The sequence below is a fragment of the Natator depressus genome, chromosome 3 (genome assembly GCF_965152275.1).
Source record: "Natator depressus isolate rNatDep1 chromosome 3, rNatDep2.hap1, whole genome shotgun sequence".
NCBI classification, from domain to species: domain Eukaryota; kingdom Metazoa; phylum Chordata; order Testudines; family Cheloniidae; genus Natator; species Natator depressus.
The window spans coordinates 89,870,185-89,894,138 of NC_134236.1; the positions used below are offsets into that span (position 1 = coordinate 89,870,185).

Sequence of the window (23,954 nt, forward strand, 5' to 3'; positions counted from 1 at the left end):
ATAATTGTTGTGGGAACGGACTTCTGTCAGATATGGTTTGATCTCTCGGAGAGAGAGTTTGGCTACATATTTGCAACCCCTCGTTTGATGGGAAAAGAGGTTGGGGACTGTTCTGTAGGCTTCAGGGCATTTGTGGATAATTGAGCATAACATCAGGCATTACAGATTATGGATAACGTTAAGTCTGAGTGAAAATCAATACAGTTGCAGCCTGAGGCCTTTAAATCTCAAATATCTCTTGTGTGTGTTTATTGGAACCACCATGCACAGCAGTGACAATGAGCCATGCTCCCCGAACTTTCATCAGGTCCTATACTACAACCTGACCTAACCTGAAACTTCTGATTAATAACTTCTGATTAGTAATATAACTTGAACCTGCTGCTGCCTGGACATGTCCTTCTTCTTAGGCCTTGTCTACACTAAAGGGGAAATTCGATCTAAGCTACACAATTTGAATTACGTAAATAGCATACCTCAAATCGACGTAGCTTAGATCTACTTACTGTGGGGTCTACACCACATGATGTCAATGAGAGACGCTCTCCTGTCAACTCCCCCTACTCTTCTCGATCCAGTGGAGTACAGGAGTTGATGGGAGAGTGATCTGCGGTCGATTTAGCGGGTCTTCACTAGACCCGCTAAATTGACCGCCGATGCACCAGTTGCTTGTCGATCCCCCGGTAAGTGTAGACAAGTCTTTAGTGTCAAATTAGAATTATCACGGGTAAATAGGTGCATCTTGTCATGCGTCTCTCAAAACAGCACCAGAAGAGTAGTGAGTTTTCTTATTGCTCTCACTAACAGTGGGAAATCTTCTTTTATGATTTCAGAGAATGATGAGGAGCAGGAGGCTCTGCCATCCTTGGACAAGCCTGGCTGGTATTCCCAAGGTAATGCTACCCATCTTTATGAACTGCTGAAGAAGATGACGGGCAAGCCAGAACCTAAGGTATTCAGCAAGAGAGGGAAAAGTTATCTTAGTAGATCCACTTACCACCATTGATCTATTTATCACAAAATGAGCATGAATTAGAACCTTATTATTGAATGTAGTGCTGAGCAGTACCATTGAATTTCCATGGAGATTACTTGCAGTACTTTGTGCTCCGCCTAGTAGCAAATGTTTGAAGAAAATGCCCAGTAGATATTAAAAATGGATCCTATTAGTTAATTTAGACCATAACTCTCCTAGTGCTGTTGTTATCTGCATGATTATTTGTTTATTTACAGTTCCTTCCTGGAGAGCAGGCAGTGTAAAAGACAGATATGCACTGGGGAATCCGGTATTGGGGATAAAATAGTGGTTCTTGTATTTATTAATACAGAACAGGAAGGGAGAAGTTGACTAGTTACATTCCATTTCTAGGAATTATAGATATTTACTGCCTTTCTCAAAAAGGAAAAATAATTGTGGTACAGAATGTATATCTGGTTATGCATGTGTGTGTATATATCTACTCTGTGTGTAATAAAATCTGTGTAATCTTTTCCTGTAGAGAAACCAGATGAACAAGGTAGTATAAATAAAAACTTGGACCATTGTGTCACCCCATTCAGTGGGTGAAAATCCTGACCCCTTTGAAGTCAATGGGAGTTTTGCCATTGACTTCAGTAGGGCCAATATTTACCCAATATATAGGCTATACACGTAAGTACAACATGACAGAAAGTTCTGTTTAGAAATAAAGAGAGATAAGAGTTTTCCTTTCTTTCAAATATTTCCCAAAGTTGTTACATTTTTTAAAATTCTGTTTTATCTGCTTGTCAGTTTTACTTCACTGCTGTCTAATATGCTAGTTTTATCAACCAAAATGCCCTAGCAGTGTTGTCCTATGTGCCACTCATATTGAGGTGTTCTTTTGTAATGTCAGTGGAAGCCAGGGCATGGAAGGTATTCAGAGGCAAACCAAAATGGAGTGAAAGGCCGGCAGTGAGGAGACTTTTTAATAAAAAGAAACCATGATTTTAATAAAACATCCATTTGTTGTGTCCAGATAAACCTAGAGGAATTTTTATTTGGTTGTTTCTGAAGCTCTCTTTCTCTATCTCTGAAACACACTTGTTTGTCTTTTCCTCACACACATAACACTTTTAATTTGCGGTTTCACTTTTAGGTTGTTTATTTTGGTGACAGCATGCATTCAGATATTTTCCCAGCCCGTCACTATAGCAACTGGGAGACGGTCTTTATCTTAGAGGAGCTTAGAGGGGATGAAGTTATGATGCTTGTGGAGACTGAGTCTGAGCCCTTGGAGAAGAAAGGAAAATATGAGGTAAGGGTTCCTTGCAGCTGCTTCCTTGAACTACAAAAATAAAGATAAGGTTAGAAATAACTGTAGGGCCACCTGCACTAAGTAGAATCAGAAGAAACCTACTAGTTATGCAAGTCTTTTGGCAGTGCCTACATTTTTCATACCCATTCATGGCTGAATCAAAATTATGCCATCATGTGACAACTTGACATCATAAGGGCTCTATTTACAGCAAGGCAGCACTAGTGCCCTATGGACTGCCATTTCCTGATACTAAGCTAGCTAAACCTTGGTTCAAGAAACCTGGGCTTTAGATTTTCATTCACATGAACCTTCCCTGCTCCCATGAGCCAAATCTCTAAACCTGCTTGCCTTCCACTCCTGCAGTGGAAGCCAGTCATCTGAAATGAATTCAGGTGTTTTCCATTGTGTATGCTCACAGACGCTGATGTCTCCTATTCACAAAGGGAAGCTTCTCTGAGGTAGGTCAGCTACAGCCCCTTTGACAATCACCTTAAATAAATAATTAAAAAACACTTTAAGTTAAAGGTAGCTGGGAAGAAGGGCCATTGATCTATGCCAGCACTGCTGTCAGCCCAAAACTCATCCAAAGAGATGCGGGGAGGATTGGGCTGTGGCCCCTTTCTTCTTTCCATTGATCAGCAGAACTGCCAGGGAAGAAAGAAAAGAGCATTCCAAACCTATGTAAAGGGTGGCAGAGCTGCACCTGCAGCATACATCCCCATGGAACTGCAGGAGTCTGCTGCAGCAAGGCTCCTCTGTCTATCTACCCTTCCTGAACACAGGCACAACCTAGCCCTATGCTGTAACTGGGAGTTTGCCTCCTAGCCTGGGTAGACAGACATACCCTAGCTCTGCTCAAGCTAACACACTAAAAACAGCAGAGTGGATGTTGCAGCCCCACAGATGGCAGCACAGATTAGCCTCTTGAATTCAAGCCCTCCCAACCCCCTGCGTCTTTATTTATTTATTATGCCACTGCCTGTACCACAATGTCCACACGCTATTTTTAGTGCTCTAGCTCCAACAGAGCTAGCTTGTATCTATGTCCAGAATGGGAGGCACCCTCCCAGCTGCAACGTAGACATGTCGTACCGTTCTAATATTCTCTTATGTCTTCCTTAGAAATTGGTGTGGTTAGAACTGTTTAGCATCTCATGTTATAACCTCTAGCGAATGGGAAGACAGTGCTTCTCTGTCTTGAGCTCAGATATTTGGAATTAGAACTGTCAGAAAATGGGGAATTAATTTCACAAAAAATAGTGAAATTTTAAAATTGTTTCCATTTCAGAGTTCAAAATGAAACACCTTCTCATTTGTGGGAGGATATTTTCATCTAAATAGTTTTTTATATGATTTGTTTACCTCCCTGAAACCCAGTTTTCACTAAACAAAACATTTCAATAACAATTCCAATTTTTTAATAAATTTCACGGAAAACAAAAAAAACAAAAAAAATATTGATAATATCAGTGGTTTTTCATAATCAGTTTCCTTTTTGAAAAAGGCCATTTTTAATGAAAAATCTTTTTCTGCAAAAAATTTCAACCTGTTCAGTTTTGAATGTTTCTTCCTTTGATGTGTTCCTAAATACATCAGTGATACCCATCTGACTGAGGATAAATAATGTTTTGTTACTTTTTGAAACTGTTTATTTTGTAGAGAGAAGTATTTCTTGCTATTAAAAATATAATTTGAGATGGGAATTTATACCAGTTCAGATATCTTTTTGTTTTTAATCTGGCCATGTTGCATATTCAAACACCCATCCACCCCCATTTTTGTTACATTTTGGAGAGAGAACTGGGGGGGAAGGGGGTAATGTGAAAAGTAGATATTGAAATATGAGTTTGAGTGAAATGGAGTAAAAATAAGGATTGTTTCTCCACCTGCCCCCCTTTTATTATAAATATCAAATATATTCCTCTGAACTACACTGCTTTCTAAACTAAGATCAAAGAAGGGCATCAAAGTCAGTGAATAAATAAAACAAGTCATTAAAGTTCAGGTTCTTTCCTGTGTCACAGAGGGGCAGGAAAGAAGGCAAACACAACCTTAAATCTTCTAGCAAGAGGGATGCATTACTTAGTAAAAAGAGGAAAAAGAAAAAAGTAATAGCTCTTTGTATAGGTTGTTAGGAAAATATGGATTAAATTTATATTAATAAAGTTTTAAAAAATCTACAAGCTGTACTGCACAAATTCCATCTGTCACATAAGTGGAAACTAGTGATTACACTAGTTTTTCAAACTAATATTTCCAGCTTTTTTTAAAAAAAATTCACCATAACTGAGACAGTAACTGCTGTAAATGGAAATTACTAGTGATTCAACCAAGTCTTCTCAAGTATGTTAAATATGTAGTTGTGATGAATCAGAGATTGTACATTTACTTCATTAAAACAAAAAGCCAACACTTATTCATAGTTTCTCTTCCTGTAAGTTTCTAGGAACCATAGCATAGCAAAAACTCTTAGTATGCAAACAGATTTCCTAGCATTGTCTGATTACTGGCTCTTATTTAGTTGCACTGGATAAAAGGCATCTGACCTAATATCTGGTTTGTTTTTCAGAAGAAGCACTTTCTGGGTAGTTGCAATTATCAAGTAGGAAATGCAGACTTTTAGATAAGAATTTTATGTTTTGCTAAAGGCGTAGTATCTGTGATAATAGAATGCAGAGTCTCAGTCAAATGCCATCTCTCCCACACCGAATCTATGTTCAACTTATATCCACTGCTGGTGACAGCAATAAGCAAAGGCAAAATGAATTGTGTTGATTAAAGGAATCTGAACTGAGGGGGTCCATGGAAGGTCAGTGGTATTATTGTATTGCCGCGCTGTTCACAGGGGTCTGAACAACAGATCACATCCATATCTCTGCAATTGACTGCACAGCACTAACTTAACAGGACTAGTTCAAAATGATTCCCCTCAGACTCCTACAAAGGTTTGTTTTTTTGTTTTGTTTTTTTTTAATTGTCCTAATCAACCTCTTCTATTAACCTTCAGGTGAAATGGGGAGAAAAGCTGATTCAAAGCTTTTTGTGTTCAAATACACTGTGTCTTATAATTAATAATAATAATTAATAATAGTTTTGGAGTAGTACCCACAGTGTGCTACATGTTATATAAACACATAACGGAAGGTGCATACCCTGTGGCTAAGAGCTAATATTTACAAAATAAAAATGAACTTACCTCCAATTTAAATAAACTTGGTGACTTTCCCCAATGTTTAGGTGTTTACATGAAGTGTGTATAGTTGAGGGACAATGCTTTTTCTAAATCCGAGGTTTTGATCTAAGACTGTCATGGCTTCTTAAAGGGATGAGGAAGTTAATGCAAGGAATTTACAAAGCCACTTCCTTAGGGAATGAGAACAAAAACTTATTCCCTGGCCTCTTTTTTTCTGCTCTCAAATTACTAATGTGTTTTTGGACCAAAGTAGTTTACAGAAAATGCCTGTTGTCTTCAGTGTCTTTTTTGCAGCTGATCAGCGCCTTGCAGGATCAGGATTCATGTGATTAAGGAAATTATTATTTTAATGTTACATCTTCTTTTCATCTTGATTCACTCCCCTTATATTCTTTTTAGAAACTTTGTAAATGATGTTTTATTTATTTCCCATTCTTTCTTCTTTCTGTCTTCTCCTTTTCTGACCCATCATACTCTGGTGGAAAAGGCTGGCTCCTACTGAAATCCTAGGGAAAACACCAGCTGCAAGTATGTCCTTCACAAAGAAAATATAAATTTAATGAGTGCTCTTTTGTTTCCAGTTATATATAATGTTTCATCATTAAAAGAGTGAGAAAATTAAACAAGAAATACCCGTCACTCACAACCTCAGCAGCTAATAAGTTCCATTTTCATTAGTTATTTTTGTCTTTATGCTCATAACTAAATTTGTCATGCAAATCAGCTGTGAAGTTATGGTAATAGTTGTAGTTTTTTACAAGTATGTGTCATAAGAAAATGAGCAGTTCCCAGCTAACTATAGGCATTCTTCATACAGCTCCTCAGTCAGTTACAGCATATGGCAAATAACTAGTGTGTAAAATTTGGATATCCCTAAGTTTGGGAGTTTGGTTGGTTGGTTGGTTTGAGACTTTTTTCCTCCTTCTCCATTTTAAAGGTGTGGCAGATTCCCATCTGTGAAAACTCTAAAGACAGTTAGAATCTGTCCTAGAATTTTGAAAGAAATGAACTCACAGCAGTTCCTCTGTGTGTAAAAACTCTGACTATAGGAAGACGTAGTGAAATTTAGGAAATTACCGACAGATATTGTGGACACCGGCAGTGAGCAGGACCCTGGAAACACTCATTTTACAGAGAGGTTGTCTAATAGTTAGTTAGTTAGTTGGGGTTGCAAGTCAGGTCCCATGAGTTTTATTCCCAACACTCCCTCTGAGTGACCTTGGAAAAAATCACTTAACCTCTCTGTGCCTGTTTACCCATCTTTAAAATGAGTATAATAATATTTACAGTAACCACCTGGGTGGGATGTTGTGAGGCTTAATGAATTTGTGTCTGTGAAGCAATATGATGTCCTTGGGTGAAAGGAATTATTATATTAGTGCATAGCTAATGAATTATTGAACTGAATGGGAATTTTGTTTTAGTTATAGTGGTCACTAGTCAAACACCTGACATTTACACAATATTATGGGCTTTTTCCTGTCATCTCTGGTGTTTTCTAGGCTCACATCCAACTGCTGATCTCAATGGTCTGGCCTGCAGGATCAGCCTGAGAGAGACCAAGAGCAGGCCTACCTGTTTCAGGCAAGGCCTTGGGCCTCCTCCTGTTCTCTCATCCCTACCCTGAGTAAGATCACATCCACGTGTCTTTAGTGAGCCCTAAACTTGGTACTAAGCGTCTGGAGTATCAAGCCTTTTAAAGGTACTGTAAGGCTTAATCAAGGATTGTAATGTTCTACTGATGTCTTTAGACTTACACAGTATGGACCTGATCCTGCAGACACTTAGCCCCTTCAGCTGGTGTAAATTGTCAGAACTCCATTGAAGTCAGTGGAGCTCTGACACTTTACACCAGCTGAGAATCTGGCTCTTTGCACTGCACTTTGAGCGCAATGGGACTATTCACAGTAGTAACCACTATGCTCAGTATCAAGTGTTAATGGGACCAGGCCCTATGATGGGTAAAAGACAATGGTGTGGCATAAACATGGATTCTATATTTGTTAACCAAAAAATTGACACAGCTGGGAAATAATGCTACTAAAAGATGTAATCACGGTGTGTAAACAAGACACCTATAGATTTTGCTTTTCAAAACGTTTGATTTTCAGTTTGATTTTTTCTATCATCCCCATTCTCCTTTTTGAGTGTTTATATCTGTTTTCTTTAACTCTTCACTATACTGACCAAAAAACCCTACAACGCTGCTCCCTTACTTTTTTATTTGCTAATCTACCAATTACAGATTGATAAATTAATGTTTCATTCAGGTTTTAGGGCTGGTTCCCATTCAGGTCTTTCATGTCACTCAGACTTTTGGCCATGTTCATCATGGGCTAAAGACATCTTACTAAATGTAGGGCCAGAATCTCTTCTGCCATTTTTTCCTTTTGACTACTCAGTTGATGCAAAACAGCCATGACTAGTCAAATGAGAATCCCCCCAGCAGTGAGGTGCTCTCAGCTGGAATACAGCAGGTAGAGTTTGCACCTGCACCAACTGCTCTTAGCCCCCAGTACAGAGGGCATGTTTGGAGAGGAGGAGGACAGGGCAGAGAACAGCAGCATTCCACCAGTTTTTGGCTAACATATGATTCCTTAGGGACCATACAGAGCTGATATAAGTTTGAGCAGACCCTGGGCTGCTTCAGCTCAAGGCTGGGGCTGGAGTAGCTGTGGCTTCAGAATCAGAGATCTGTAAACAACTTTCAGATTCCAAGCAGATCTTGGCACGGTAAGAATCTAATCCAAAGGCCTCTCCATTCACTCTTTTCATTTTAATATATAGATTGTAGAAAGAGCTCTACTTTGTAACTGCAGTTAATAAAGGCAAAAGTGATAGTAAGCATTCAGGAAGCTTTTCAGACGTTAGGGGAAAAGAAATGTCTCGAATAAGCGGTCAAGAGGGCCTGTCAGAATTATTGTAATCAGTGGTGGAATAGTATGGCACAGTATTTTGAGGAAGCCTCTGAAAGACATGACCAGAAATCTGTATTTGAGACTTTGAAGATCCTAGTTGGATATTCATTCTCATGGCTTCTGCCAGTTAAGGACAAAAATGGAAAATACTAATAGGATATTGATGCACAACTTGAGCATTGGCATGAGCATTCTTGTGAATTAATAAATAAATCCCCACCAAGATGTAAACTACAAGCTAGTCCAAAAATGAACCCAAATGAAAACAGACTGGTAACATTAGAGGAAGTGATATTTCAAACAGTTACAGAATGATAAAGCTCCTGGTCTGGACAAAATTACCTCAAACCAGCTGCAGAGTGGAGGTCCAGATTTAGTTCACTGGTTTTATCAAGTTGCCTTAACAGCTTGGGAAACTGATCACTTTCCAGAAAGTTTGGAAAGAGGCTACATCATCCTTTTTTCAAAAAAGAGTGATCAGCTTCCTCAAACAATACAGGAATAATGCTGCTGTCAGTCCAAGGGAAGGGGTTTACAATCATACTACTGATGAGGGGGGGAGGGATAGCTCAGTGGTTTGAGCATTGGCCTGCTAAACCCAGGATTGTGAGTTCAATCCTTGAGGGGGCCATTTGAGATCTGGGGCAAAAATTGGGGATTGGTCCTGCTTTGAGCAGGGGGTTGGACTAGATGACCTCCTGAGGTCTCTTCCAACCCTATGATTCTATGATACTGAACTGACTGAAATACTGTCCCAACCCAAAAATGAGAGACGACTGCTGTGGTTTCCATACAAACCACGCTATATACGCTCTGTGGAATGTTATTGGCAAGCCAGACTGACAAAAGGAAGTTAACATGGCATTTAAAGACTCAGGGCATCAACCAGTAGTGTGTATATTGCTGCGCCAGTCTGGGGTGCCTCAGGACTGAGTGTACCTAGTGGAGGAACTATATCATGCTTGCATTATAGACTTGTTTTCAGTAGAATCAGTGGTACGTCAGGGATGCATTCACTCACCAAACTTATTTCCTGTTCTAAGAGACTATGTGACCACAAAGTTGATTGAAGCCAAAGTAGGAGGTGGAAAGTTAAAAATTCTTTAGAGGATCTCAAGTATGCAGATAATATTGCCTTACTTGGAGAGATTACTGACCAACTACAGCTAATGCTGGAAGAGCTGAGAAAAAATTAGGTCCCTGCAGCTGTGCCTGTTGAGTCTCCATAACCTAACGAGTCAGCTAGGCTGCCTTACTGGTGCCCTGCCTGATTGGCTGAGGAAGTCAGCAGGGTGGTTCTTAAGCCCAGCAGCAGCAGTAGATCGTTGGCTGCTCAATGCACATATCCATGGACTCTCTGCCTCCCTGTGCTCTCCTCACTCCAAGCCTGCTCCTGCTTTGCTCCTTCAGTGCTCCAGCCCAGATCCTACTCTTCACCCAGCCTTGTTCCCATTCTCTCCCAGCCCTGCTCCTGCCTTCCCTGAGTCCAGGTAATCTGGCTGTATCCCTCAGCTCTGATTCCTGGCTTAGACTCTGTCTCGACCCTTGGCTCTGGCATTCGGAGTCTGACTTATGTTCTGATCTTCAGTTCTGAACCCCAGCTCTGATTCTGCTTTGAGTTTGGGCTCTGGCCTTTGGACTCTGAGCACTAGGCCAGACTCCTGTTCCAGTCATTAGGCCTGATCACCTGCAGCCTGGTTCCCTGACAGAATCCTTAGGACTTAAGATCAGTGGTGATAAAATAAAAGCTGTGGATGCCTCTTATAAAACAGAAATGAATGATCTGCTGACGTGCATGTAGTTGGCAATAACATTGAATGGATGAATAGTTTTATCTATCTGGGTAATCAGATTACATTAGAAGGCTCTATAACTGAAGAAGTCACATGTCAGATCAGTCTTGCATCAATGACAGTTCAGCGTCTTCACAGGCATCTGTGTGGCTGGCAGGTTGTCTGCGTGATAACTAAGATACGAGTGTTCAATGCAGTACTCATGACAACCCTGTTATAAAGAGCAGAAAAATGACCATAAAAAACAGCCAAGGAGAGGAAACTGAACAGTTTTCAGTTCAAAAGTTATGATTATTCTTAACATCCATTGGTTTGATTTTGTTACAAATGAGGAGATACTTAGATGATCCCAGAAAGTTGCAGTCTTGCACCAGTTGAGAACAAGTAGACAGCAATGGTAGGGTCATGGCCAACGTGCAGAAGAAGGTACACTTTTACAGTATGTTTATAGAGGTGAGGTGGAAGGAAGTAGAGCACAAGGCTGACCACGAATGCAGTTGGAAATGCAATTTTGAGAGTTTTAAGACCCCTAAAACCTCCCATATTGACTCTTGCTGAAGGAAGAAGACTTGCAAGGGATGGTTCAAGATGGAAATCCTTTCTACGTGCCACCATGGTTATACAATAGCCAAGTGAATCTGCTGCTGCTTCTTAGGATTTGAGGCAAACTGTTATCATCCATATGGCTTTGGAGGTCAGACACTGGTTCTTAGAGGCTGTGGGATTTTTGCTGCCCGAATTGACATAAACAACATCTAAATTCCTGTCAGTGGTTTACTAATACATTTAACAGCAAAAGTGAATGAGCAAATCTTTCTACTGCAGAAAAACATCTTATAATGTTGATTTATCTGGGATAAATGAGGGGTGTGTATAAATTGCTCAAGTGGCAACTCTTCACAGTCAATCTTTCCTAAACACTTTTTTTAGGGGGGGGGGGATAAATGGGTGAGTGTTTTCCTGAAGAATCCTCTGTTTTACTGCATGAAGAATATATGATGGTAATGAGTGACAGGACTGCAAACTATTAGCCGGGTTCTGAAGAGTACAGCCCATGGATATCAACCAGAAATCTTTCACTCTGCAGGGGGAGTGTGTGGAGCAAAAAAATTTCTACCTCATTCGTAGTCCCCCACCTTTCCCCACACCCCCCCAAAAAAGACTGCTGGGAAGAACTATTCCTGGGCAGGGGGCCTAAGAACAAGGCATGCAGGCCAAATCTTTTTACGCATAATCCATTGGCTGGGCGTTGATCCAGTCCACAATAACCACACACATTACTCATGATCGTGCTAAGACTGTCTATACAATGAGGCTGTGTGTGGGGCTGCAGCAGGCCAGAGTATGGGTGCATTCTAATGCTGGTTTTTGCCTCCAATTTTTTGAACCATATGTGAGGGTATTAATTACTAAAGGGTGTCCCAGATTCGCTTAGCAATTAAAAGTTCAAATGTGACTTAATCACAGCCCTGTCTCGTGCACTGGAAGGCATTGTACTTTAGGAAGGTACAATCCCTTCCAGAGTTTGGTGCCATATAAGGGGAGAAAACCCAGTGCCTACATTCTGTAAGGGTGTGCAGCGTACACTGCGTAGCATGGCTAGCTAGCTCCACTGCCAGGTGCTGGTGCTAGTGTGTGCTAGCAAGAAGCAGTCCTTATGTTCAGGAGAGTGCAGGGATTGTGATTGTGTCCCACCTGTGCAACAGACACAGCCATGTTAGAGGCTCTTGGGCCTTCCTCCCTTTTGCATTCATGTGGAAGCCTGACAAAATCTACTCGAGCTGGCTGACTTTTTATTTTTATTTTTTTTAATCCTTTTGCCACAAAAATTTTTTTATCAGTTTTAATTAATTTTGTTTTTACCTCAGGATTTTTTGTTCATTCAAGATGTAGCTTTCAGATGTTCTTGTTGTTCTTACTGTAGGGTTTACAGGGAATATCAGTAACTTTGCACACACAAAAAACAAAAAGTCTGGGATTGTCTCTGGAGAAAAAGCTGACATTTTTATTCTAGTCATACTGGACCAGAGAGAAATTAAATGTGAAAAATGACTCCAATATTTAACCCACAACCTGTTGCTGAAGAGGCTTGTGATTAGGCATTGCAGACACCTGTCTCTTCTCTTATCCCATTGCTGCTCTGTGGTCTGGTTTGTTTGAAATGCATTGCTGCCATCACTCTAGTAAAGGATGTGCAGGTGTGTCTATCACAAAAAATACTTCCAGGTCTAGTATTAATGAAAATGTTTGTTGGCAGTCCCAAGTAAAAGACTGAAGCACAGAGACTTAACTACTTTCACCCCCTGTTGGTGGTCACTGTAGGTCAGACTTGCGAAGGCGCACTGGTGATGTGGAATCCTGTCTCTCTGTTGCTTTCTGCTTTCCTGTTCTACAGCTAGAGGATTTCTCTTTCCAGGATTGCCAATCGGGCACTCTTCACAAGCACAAATTATTGTTAAAGGCTTCATGGTTATTGGCTAATAGAAACTTTAGGCAGGTGCAATTTGAATCCATAGCCAAGGAATCTCTCTGTGGTTTCAGTAACATGTAAGATCAATAGCATTGACCTTTCCTTAACTGCAGGCTGAGTCTCTTCCTAGTCAGATATGGAACTCTGGTAATCAGGGATTTGGGAATGAAATTGGGAGCTTCTTAAGCATACTCACAGAGTAACCCTGGTATCTTTTTAAAGGGGTACAACTGAAGGACAAAGTTTGGGAATTCTCAAATTTGAGATCAAGGTTTGGTTTTACAATCAAGGAACCCTTTTCATTTGGAGATTACCGCAATGGGAAAATAATAAAATATGAGGACAGAAAATCCCCTAATACATGGCATGAAGGCAGCTATTTTATTTAACAATTTTTGTTTTGTTTTGTTTTGTTTGTTCTTAGTTCTGTTAAGAAGTTTGGGCTCTAACCCCTAAACCTCATTCTCTCCCTGTAGAGCAGTACAAGGGAGACATTCCAGCTTCAAGATGGAGCAGTTGTCTCATTTGAAGAATGTTAGTGCATTTCCTCAGATTACAATTTAAATTGATGAGTGAATCTGGCGTAAAGATCCACAGAGACAGGAGTCTGAACTTATCCCCTGCCAATAAGTAGGCCCTGACCTGTATACAAAGGCTTGTGTGTGCTTTTTTGAATAATCAGCTGGATAATTGGTATGGCCCTCATGTGCTTTTTGCAGCTCTCCTCCAACTGGAAAGTGAATTTTCATTTGATAGATAATCTAAATTGCCCTTAAAGATTTTCTTGGAAAGGTATTATTTGTGTACAAAGCAAACCAAAATAGCTGTCTTAATGAGTGAACAAAAGAAGAGCTCAGCTCCTGGGTGACATGCTGTACTTGAAAACTAAAGTTGTTAGCTATCTCAGTCTGTTCTCAGCACTGGAGAGAAACAAATATCTAGATCTGAACATGCCAATCAAACTCATTTTTTTCCTGCAAAATAGATGCTCTTAGAGAAAGTAGCACCAAGAAATGCTAAAAAATTATCATGGTTTCCTGAGTCAGTTCAAGCTGTTGAATCAATAGATTTGTATTGGTCAAAGATTGTAGGCATCTATTGGTATGTCTACACTGCAGTTAGACACCCTCAGCTGGCCTATGCCAGCTGACTCAGGCTCGTTCCGGCTCAGGCTGGAGCCCAGGCTCTAGGACCCTGCAAAGTGGGTCCCAGAGCTCAGGCTGTAGCCTGAGCCCAAATGTCTACACTGCTGTTAAACAGCCCCTCAGGTTGAGCCTTAAATACCTGCGTCAGCTGGCGCAGGCCAGCTGTGGGTGTCTAATCACAGTGTAGATATATCCTGAGTCTGTCTTCTGTTGTGGTTTCAGTGTGTATTGTCAAATTTCTTCTTTCTCATGGTTAGTTGCAATGGGAGATTAACAGGGGTCGTGACATAAATGTATCTGACCTGACTCCTATTGTGGTCAACAGTTATTCCAACATGTTCTGAAGATTGTAAGAAAGCAGTTGAGTGGAAAACAAGGTGCAAAAGTTCACAAATCTGGAGGCTTATGGAGGGTTGTCTGCTGTTCTCTGCTATGATGGTCTGAAATTATACTTTGTGCACAAATGGCATTTGCAGATTTTCTATAGTGTGGTTTGCAGTTTTGCTTATCTTTTCGCAGAAGCCTGCTGGAGCTTTTTCTGACTGCTGTGGACAGTATATAGCAGCTGTAAAGATGGATTGCAGAGCAACAATAACAACAATAAAATCAGAAAAAATGCTTTGCCCAACATTGTTTCTTTAATACATGTTAAGTCTTTAAGATGTTGTGTGTATTATATATCAGATCTTCACTTTTTGCGAGGGGACCTGAATAGTAATTCCCAAGAGCAGAGAAGGATGCTGAATCTTAGACAATCAAAGTAATATTTTCCCTATGGTTACTCTGACATTCAGCATACACTCTCTCCTAAAGGTGAGAGAAGGCAGAATGGTAGCTGAGGTTACAGCCTCATACATCATGATGTCTCAGGTCCTCCAGCAAAGAGAGGGAAGTGAGGTATTCCTATTACCTTAGATGGAAAAACAAATTGAAGAAAACAATGTTTAAAGCAGACTTTATATGTCATAGAGAACCAGTTAAGAGAAAAACTGAAAGGTTTTGGTGTTTTTTCCCAGTTTGCTTTTTCAGTCATATTGCTTATAAGAAATAATAGTTTTATTAAGGAAACAGTGGATAGCTTCAGAACTTCTTAAAATAATGTTTGTGGGCTAAATAGAGAAGGAAGATACAGTATTGACTAATTATAATGATTGAGTTTATGTTGGGGTTTCTAATTTTATTTATTTATTTTATTTCAGGGACATCACCCAAAAGCTCCTTATTCAGTATCTAAACAGTGGGGTTCTTTCTTTGTGGACAGCATCTCAGGATTGGAAAGTACAGAGGAAACCTTAACTGACACATGGTCTTGCAAATGTATCAGTGCTTATAGCACTATTGCAATTCCAAGTATTGAAGCAATAGCAGGTAAGGAAGACTGTTCTTATTAGTGAATATGTAAAGTGTCCAGAAGTAATGCTTTCAAATTATAGATACTACCTTGAGAGAAAATCTATTTTCAAAACTCATCAAAACTAATTCTCCTGATAACACTCAACAGTAAACTGCCAGTCACTATTCATTATTTTGATGGTTATTCTCATAATAGTTGTAGGCTGGACAAGTTTGGTTTTCATGAGTGCCTTAAATATTCAGACTTTTATCTGATTCTCTTTGGTTTGACAATGGGGCTGGAAATTTACCAAAGGGTTTCTTCTACTTCTTGGTCTTTGCCTGGTCTTTCTCACAGAATTTTGCTACTTTTGCATTGAATGAGTGCTATGATTAATTCCAAAAGTGTACCATTTACCAGCCTCTTGGTTCAGTGTTGAGTCTACTTCATGTACAAAACGAAAGAATAACTAGTCTGAGAGATTTCAGAGTAACAGCCGTGTTAGTCTGTATTCGCAAAAAGAAAAGGAGTACTTGTGGCACCTTAGAGACTAACCAATTTATTTGAGCATAAGCTTTCGTGAGCTAAAGCTCGCTTCATCGGATGCATTATTTGATGTTGAGGAGGTCCTGACCCCACTGCAGTGCCTTGTCTGACTGGCTTTATGACAAGCTGTTTAAGTCTTGTTTGTCCTGGCTGGCCTAATCTTGATTTTTTGGCAGATATTGTAAGTTCTGGCTTTGCTGCATTTGTTTTGAAATAACTAGCTAGACAACATTCACAACCAGCTATATGAGGTTGATGTGCTCTGGAGTGCTTTCTTTTTCCCCTCAGGTATTCTAAGTGCCAACAGTATGCTTGGTCCTGTCATGTCACAAACACATCGGCCATGCCTGAAGGATATTATCATTTGAAAAGCAAAGATCTGACAGAAATGTTCAGGGAAATCCAAAGAATGACTCTGTCACAGGCTGGCTGGCCTTTAAGGGTTCAGCCTGTGACAGATCAGCTACCTCCTTCACCCGCCAGCTGATCCTAATCGGCTGGAGATCATGTGGCTCAACTTGGATATCAGACCCAGCTGCTGGGGGAGAGCTGGAGATTTCCATAAAGAGCAAGGGGAGTCTAGCTGGAGTCAGGAGACCCAGAAGAGAGGAAAGGGAGAGTTTCTTCTCTCTCTGAGAAGCAGCCTGGGGGAAGGCTGAGAAGCAGAAAGGAGGGAAGAGCAGACAGGGTGAGCTGGAAGCCTGACTGAAGGCAGTTACCCTGATGAGCTGCAGCCTGCCTGAACTCCTATGGGAGGGGAGGAGTGGGCCAGCCCCTGGACATTGAGGTTGTTTGAGGCACAAGAGCAAATGCTGAGTCACGGGGAAAGACCATGAAAGCTTAACTGTGCCTGTGAGGAAGACAAGGCCTGCTGAGCCTGGTGGGGCTAAAGATTTAGTTTTTACATTTTTGGTTGGATTTCGATAAAGAATTTTGCCTCCCTGGAAGGAGCAGGGCTTTCTAGAGTGGTCTGGCTGGAGGGACAGGACGCTTGCAGCTGGAGTAGGCCAAAAGTCTGGGGGAAACTGAGGTAAGGATTCTGCAATACTACATCGGGCCAGTAGAGGGCAAACTGAAGGGGCAACCCTGCCAGAAACTTGTGTACTATTTTAAAAATAGTATTGAGTATTATATCCAGAACAGGGACAATATTTTAGTAGAATTGTTTGATACTTTTAAACAATTTTTTTCCTTTAAAAAAATGACCTTTTTTACCAAAACAAAATTTTCCATCAAAAATTGTCAGCATTGTTGAAATTTTACATTTTATCACAAAAGCCATTGGGGTTCTAAATTTTCATCAAAAACCCTATTGAATATGTTATCGATAACAGGGTTTTTGTAAATGAAAATTTTCCGTAATGTGTTTTTTCATTTTTTAATTTTTAAAATAATTGGGCAAAACACGAAAAAATTGGAAAAAAAATGTGGCTGTTGTTTCAAAGTTTTCCAAACACACCAACTTTGAAATTTCAATTTTTCTGATCAAAATAGGTGTTCAGTTTTTGACCAGCTCTACTATGCCTTTTAGGAGTTACACCTAAAGATTTTACACATGTAAAAGTAAACGGTTCAGTACTCAGTTAGCAAAATAGCTACATTATAAGAGCCATTTATCAAAGAGTGCTTATAGGAAAGGTCTTTTAAAGTAGGTGCTGCTGTGAGAGCTTTTGCTTTATCCCATACAATCAAAATATAAAGCTAGCTGTATGTTTTAATGGGTAAAATGAGTACTTTGCTGAAGAAAATAGTCTGGCATCTTTCAGTGATGGTGTCATTATATCTCCTTCAAAAAGAGTTTTGCTTCATCTCTATCCCCATTTTATAGTAATAATACTCTTATATAGCTGTCTTTCTATATAAATAAAAATCATTGTTCTTTTTACTTCACTATCCTCACTTTCAGAGATACTGAGGTTTTAAATGACAGACATGGTGTGAGTTCAACAATGGGGACAGAAATTCTAAATTCTAAGCTTGGCTGTGATACTGAGTATGTCTACACTGCGATAAAAGACCCATAGCATGGCCACGGCTGGCCCAGGTCAGCTGACTCAGCTCACAGGGCTTGGGCTGCGAGGCTATAAAATTGCAGGGTAGACTTTCGGGCTCAGGCTAGAGCCTAAGGTCTAAACGCCTGACTACACTGCAATTAAAAAACAGCAGTTGGCCCATACCAGCTGACTTGGTATTACAGCACTCAGGCTAAGAGGGTGTTGAATGTTCGGGCTTGGTGCTGGACCCAAGCTCTGGGACCTGCTCCCCTTACAGGGTCCCAGAGCCCAGGCTCCAGCACAATCCCAAACATCTACACCTCAGTTAAACAGCCCCTTAGCTCGAGCTCGAGTCAGCTCACACAGGCCAGCTGCAGGTGTTTAATCACAATAGACATACCTAAGACCCCACAAGGGGAGAAGGTCTCAGAGTCCAGGCTCCAACCTGAGCCTGAACATCTGTGCTGCAATTTTACAGCCCCACTGCCAGAGCCCTGCAAGCCCAAGTCAGCTGACTTGGGCTCTGAGACTTGGTACCATGTGGTTTTTACCGTGGTGTAGACACACCCACTGACTCAGTAGCATTTACCCTCAGTTTCCCCAGCTGTAAAGAAGGAATTGCTAAGTATTTTTATTATGTATAAATAAAATGTTACTTAAAACACTTCCTTCCAGATTCAGATACCTCCCATCCTTGTTTCCTCTCCCTTCAACTCTTCCCTTTTTTTCAGACTAGCTTTTTAAGATGTGTGTGTGTGTGTGTGTTTCCAGCCCGGCTGTGCTCTGTGTGTGTGTGTGTGTGTGTTAAGATGTTAACTTTAATTAATCAAGTTAACTTTTGTTTTTTTCCATTCTGTCTCCAACCATTTGTACCAGCTTCAATGTGGAGCATCTTTGGTTGCTCCTCCAATCATCTGGCTGAAAATGACAGCAGATAATAGTATGAACATCCCATTCTCTTCAGCGATAATCTGGATTGTTTGTTCTTAGTTCTGTTAAGAAGTTTGGGTTCTAACCCCTAAACCTCATTCTCTCCCTGTAGAGCAGTACAAGGGTTTGCTCATTGGTTAAAAAAGAAAATATTCTCTGCCTTTGGATTTTGCTGATATGATCATTGCCTCTTAAAATAGGACACCAGTCTTATTATTCCTTAATCATAAAACAAAGAACACTCTGTCTATTGTTAGAATTGTCCAGAGGACAAAAAAAGCCCGTATTATGTGGTGAGCCCCATGTATCTACTTCAATTTGCAATGAAACTTAAACTGTGAAAGGCCAAATAAGAGTTATTTTAAGATATTATCATCTTGACTTTTAAGCATTTTTAAGGAAGTCTTAACTAAATAGGCGAGTAACATTCTGAATTGTACCTTTGATAAAGTAAAGGGGATCTGAGGTCAAAAATAATTATATTTATATAGCAGCTCAGATCAAAGGGGCTGAAATCACTTCTATGAGCTAATTCTCACTTGCTTCCCTAGTAGGTAGGGAAGTATTCTGAAGATGTGGAAACTGAATCACACAGAGGTTAAGTGACTTGCCTGTGGTCTCACAGAAAGTGAGAGGCTGGGAAAAGAATAGGAGCTGGATACCTTGACTTACGGTCAAGTCCCTTAACCAGGAGGCCAACTCTCCAGTCAGTGCTGTGTCTTTGTGTCTTTCCTCAATTTCAATCTCCCTCAGTTTCTGTTCACAGTCTCCAAATAGAAGAACGGTGCAGGCCATATTTTCAAAAGCAGCCTCCAGAATTATATGTACAGCTTTGCATGCCGGTTTGTACATACAGATTAGAGGGTTTGCACGTCTGAGGTTTTGCATAAACCTGGGTGTGTAAAATATCACCTCCTTTTTCAGAGGCTGTGTTTCAGTCACTTAGAAAATATGGCTCTGACATCCTGTGTGGTGTGAGTGGTCTCTCATTCTCACTTTTTGCTGTTGTCTTTTGATTGTTACCCATTATCCATTTAAATATATACATGTCCTGTTCAGTGTAGCTAGTCCATCAACAATAGCCGGTATGATATATGGAGGATGTCAGATCTAAACAATATATTACTTTCAAGTGAAGTATTTTCTTATTTCAAAAAGCCACTAAATGCCAAACCATTAGTTGTGCCAATGCCACTGTTTTTAAGTTGATCGGGAGACTAATATTTTTCTTGGTCCCAAGGTCTACACCAGTGTGTTAAACTGTCATGATTTCATTGTGAATCCCTCTATATTTGATGTTTTTCTTATAGCTCCAGCTCCTGGAATCCTGTGATTATATAAGAGTCTGAGACTGAGTCCTCTCACTCACTCTTTTTAAAAAATGTCTAGCTCTCATGGTTGCAGAGAAAAGCTTGAAAATGTGAAACCTAAAGGCCCCAAGCCTAGAAGCCAAATAAAAAAGAACTGAACATTTATTAGTTTTTACAAAATCTCAGAATTTAGGCCAATCTCAAGATTTTGGAGCCTGTCTCATAACTTTTGAATGTTTGAGGTTGGGAGTACTGCTACAGAGAAGGAACAAGAGAGTGAGCCACCTGGAAGCTTTAAAATAGGTGTGGTTTAAAGAAAAATTAGTGGAAAATCTAGATATTTTCTGGGTGTAACCTTTATTTTACCTTTTATAGCTGTTCTTTTGAAATGCAAACATTATTTTATATTCAGACACACATTTCAAATCCATTCTCATTTGGGTTTAGGAGGATAATGCATATGTTTGGAAATCTAACAAACCATCTAAAATCCAGTCATGCTGTGCCATGTAAGTGCATAAGTATTCCTTCATGTCTTATCATTATTGCAATTAACTGATGGAAGAGCAAGATCACAGTTGGTGGTATAATTTGTCAAAGCCATCTCTTTAAAGATGCCAAAGGGTGTATATTCTGTCTCCCAAAATATGCAAGGGGTTTAGGGGGGGTCACTCTGATTATTGTATAAATGTGATGATAAAATTACCACTGAACCATGTCAGAGAAGCTCATGTTTCTGCTTAGAGCTGCAAATTATGGGTGCGATAGGAAACGAAAGGCAGATGTGCCTGGTATAGTAGAACTATTCTAAATTGCACCTCATACATCTGCACAATTCTATATTTTGCATCAAAAAGTAACCATCCCACATCCCTCCTTCAGAAAATATTTAATAGCTGAGTACTCTAGAGAGATCTCATATTGCTAAGAAGTCATTAAATTTTACCATTTATTTACTGGTATACTCAGAAATTTATCATGAATAATTAAGACTAAATTACAGTTAAACAGATAAACAAAGTACATATTATGAGGCATTCGTTCTATGTTTTTCAATTAAATTTCTTCACTTAAGGTCCATTGAAATTAATGGGAGTCTTTCCAGTGCCTGCAGTGGGGTTACAATCCTGTACTTGCTCAGCTACTACAATGTGAAGGCCCTGTAAATACTTAGATAAATATATTGCTCGTTCATTGGCAGAATCCATTAATCTGAAGTGGATCCCAGTCATTAGTGCAGATTAGTGAAGTTCAGCTGTATATTTTTTAGTCTCCAAGTACAAAGATAGAATGCTTCTCTACAGTATTGCCTTGTACCTAACTTTCAAAAAAGGTTGTGCAAATTTAGACCTTTCTTATGTTTGAATGCTACAGTAGTAGTTTCCACGGAAAATCCTGAAAGATTATTTTTTATAATGGAAGCACTGAGGGAAGAAAGGCCTTTTTAAAATAAATTACATGATATGCTTAGTGAACAGGATCATTTCAAATTTCTGATGTTTCTGTGGGGGTTTTCCTACAAGTGGATAAATTGGCATCAAAGAGACATTGCTGCAGAGAGGATGAGTGTTTTAAATATATTGCCAATATCTTGCTCTGAAGCATTGTTTGCATGCATCTGAACTGAAAAACATCAGCTGTGATGTATAGCTGTTTTGAATTGGCAGGAATCTAGTTGTAGTCTTGATCTGAGAGATATAAAGAGTGCCAAAACTGAAGATTACTATTTAAAAGAAAATAAATGTTTCCTCAAATGAAAACTAGTGCTGAAAACCACAAGAAACTGCTTTTTCATAAAAGCAAATGTAAATTAAAACTGGCTTGTAAAGAGTCTTTGGGTCACCTTATTAAAGAAAATTGTTGAGCTAGTGGTATGATTTTTTGAGAATTACTTTGAACATAAACAGTAGGTTTCCTTTTGTTTGTATTATGATTTATTAAATCCTTTTGGCCCCATATAGATGTATTGACTTGTGCCCCTGGAGGTCTTGTCAAATCATGCATAACCCTAAAGATTACTTCCTCGCCAACTAACAGAAAAGCTCCTGTAGTCTTTCTCCTGCACTGTGACATGTCAAAGCATAGCCACCTCTAAAAGATAAAAGGGGTAAACATATGGGCAAATCATTAAGGAGGGAGAACCACTCAGTCATTTCCACGTTAATGTTATCCTTCAACTCAGTCAGTATAATTTCATTTTCATTTTCAGGCTGTAATTGGGTCCTGACTGCATCCCAGAGCTGTAGGATGTAGGATGGTGCATATCTTTTTAACCAGACTTGAAGAATTGTTTTTCTCAGTATCCTAAAATGTTACTGGGAATGGTTACAGCCTTTATCCTGTCCTATCATAGAACATACATACTGTGGGTTGGTGTGCAGCCCACCCCTCCTTGATTAACAAGATAACGCAAAATAACTCCAGGACAAAGCTTCTCCCAGTCATGGCTCTTGTCTAGGATTTCTCCCTTTATGGCTTCTCAGTCCCAACCTAGCAGTCTACTCCTACTTCTCTTATATCCAGGGTAGCATTAATGAACCACATCTGCCCCAATCAGTGAATAAGAATCAATCCGCATTCACCTGCAGGGTCCCAACTCCTGCTGACAGGGTCTGCCATTCTGTTACAATTACTTTCTACAATTAAATCTTCACTGCAGACTTAACTCATGCTCAGTTACAGATTTTCCCCTTAACATGCACTGTGTTCGCACGTCCACAGCCTCTATCGATGCTGCAAGGCAAGGCAGCCACCACTCCCTGAGCTGAAGGGAAGAACCCAAGGTACCTTTTAACATGTATTGATACTCTGAGGTAACCGCAATAAAAATATACGGTCACAGGCAGTCACAGCAATCTAGATGTTATGGTCCTCCAGTTCTTTCCCGCAAGCCCCCTGGACATTCATTCCTGTATACCACTTTGCCATCTACCTGCGCTCCGGCCCTTGAACAGAAGTTGACTATCAATCTGCATCTGCACAGCATCCTACCTGAAGTTTACAGATTGTCTGCTTGCAGTTTCTCCAGCTTCATCCATCTCCAGCATTTGATACAGCAGGACAAAGTCCACTAACGATCCCATGGAAGAGTGAAACTCTTACTGAGGCCAGGTTATAGTCTTTTGCTGCAGGGGGTTATAGTCTTTTGTAGCATTCGTATGTCAGTCAGGGGTGCAATGAGGTGTGCTGGCAAAAGGTCCTAGCATAGATGCAGTTCTACTGACAAACAGTGCATTTGCTGGTATAGGTTATTTTCCTTGGGGGTGGGCTGAAATAATCTATATCACTCTTTTGCTGGTATGAGTTGGAAAACCATACAAGGAGCACTGTGCCAGTGTCGTGTTCTTGCAAAGCCTCCCAAGTGTAGACCTGGCCTTAGGTTTCAAACCTGCAACTTCATTTTCCCCCACTTTCTCGACGCTCAGACACTGCTTTCGTGACTGCAGTTGAGTTTTTAATGTGTGCCATTAAAACCTTGTTAGGCAGTTCTATAGGCTGACTCATTCAAGTATTTAAAGCCATATAAAGATGGAAAAACGCAAGATTTTAAAAGAACTTTCCTCTCTCCATGCTTTTTTTTTATGATACAGATCATTAAGAGAATGCTATTTTATCATTTTCGTTTGACTCATTTTATTCTATATTTAGTTGTTTTAGTTAATTTCAGTTCCTCTTTTCATTGGTATATATCCCAAACAAGAAATTTACTGAAGAAATTTATCTCTTAACTAAACCTCCTCATTTGCACAGAATTTGAATTACATAGAAGATGGAAAGTGTGAGGGAGAATGTTCCTTTTGGATCAGCCTGCTCCTTGGCCATTCCACCTTTTTCCCCACAGTACATCTTTGGAGAGAAAAACAGAAGCTACATATGGTGGATAGGGCATTCTGCTTAGCTGTCAGTCTTATTTCCATATCCCATCACGAGGCCATTTCCGTGTTTTGTTGTCTTGCATTCCATGTCAAAAGGAGACATCCAAACCAAAACATGGTATCACGTTCAGGCTGGACTCACCCAGGGTGCTTTGAATGCTGAAGATA

At 40.0% G+C, this 23,954-nt stretch overlaps 1 protein-coding gene across 2 annotated transcripts in view; it reads left to right on the plus strand.

Annotated features, from left to right (window-relative positions):
• The window catches only part of LOC141984847 (dermatan-sulfate epimerase-like), a 308,715-nt gene that overhangs the window by 183,813 nt on the left and 100,948 nt on the right, over positions 1 to 23,954 (plus strand). For both annotated transcript variants that reach the window (XM_074948285.1, XM_074948284.1), the window contains exons 9-11: positions 834 to 952; positions 2,118 to 2,276; positions 14,998 to 15,166. In XM_074948285.1, coding sequence (XP_074804386.1) covers positions 834 to 952; positions 2,118 to 2,276; positions 14,998 to 15,166 — 447 coding nt within the window. The remainder of the gene's footprint in view (positions 1 to 833; positions 953 to 2,117; positions 2,277 to 14,997; positions 15,167 to 23,954) is intronic.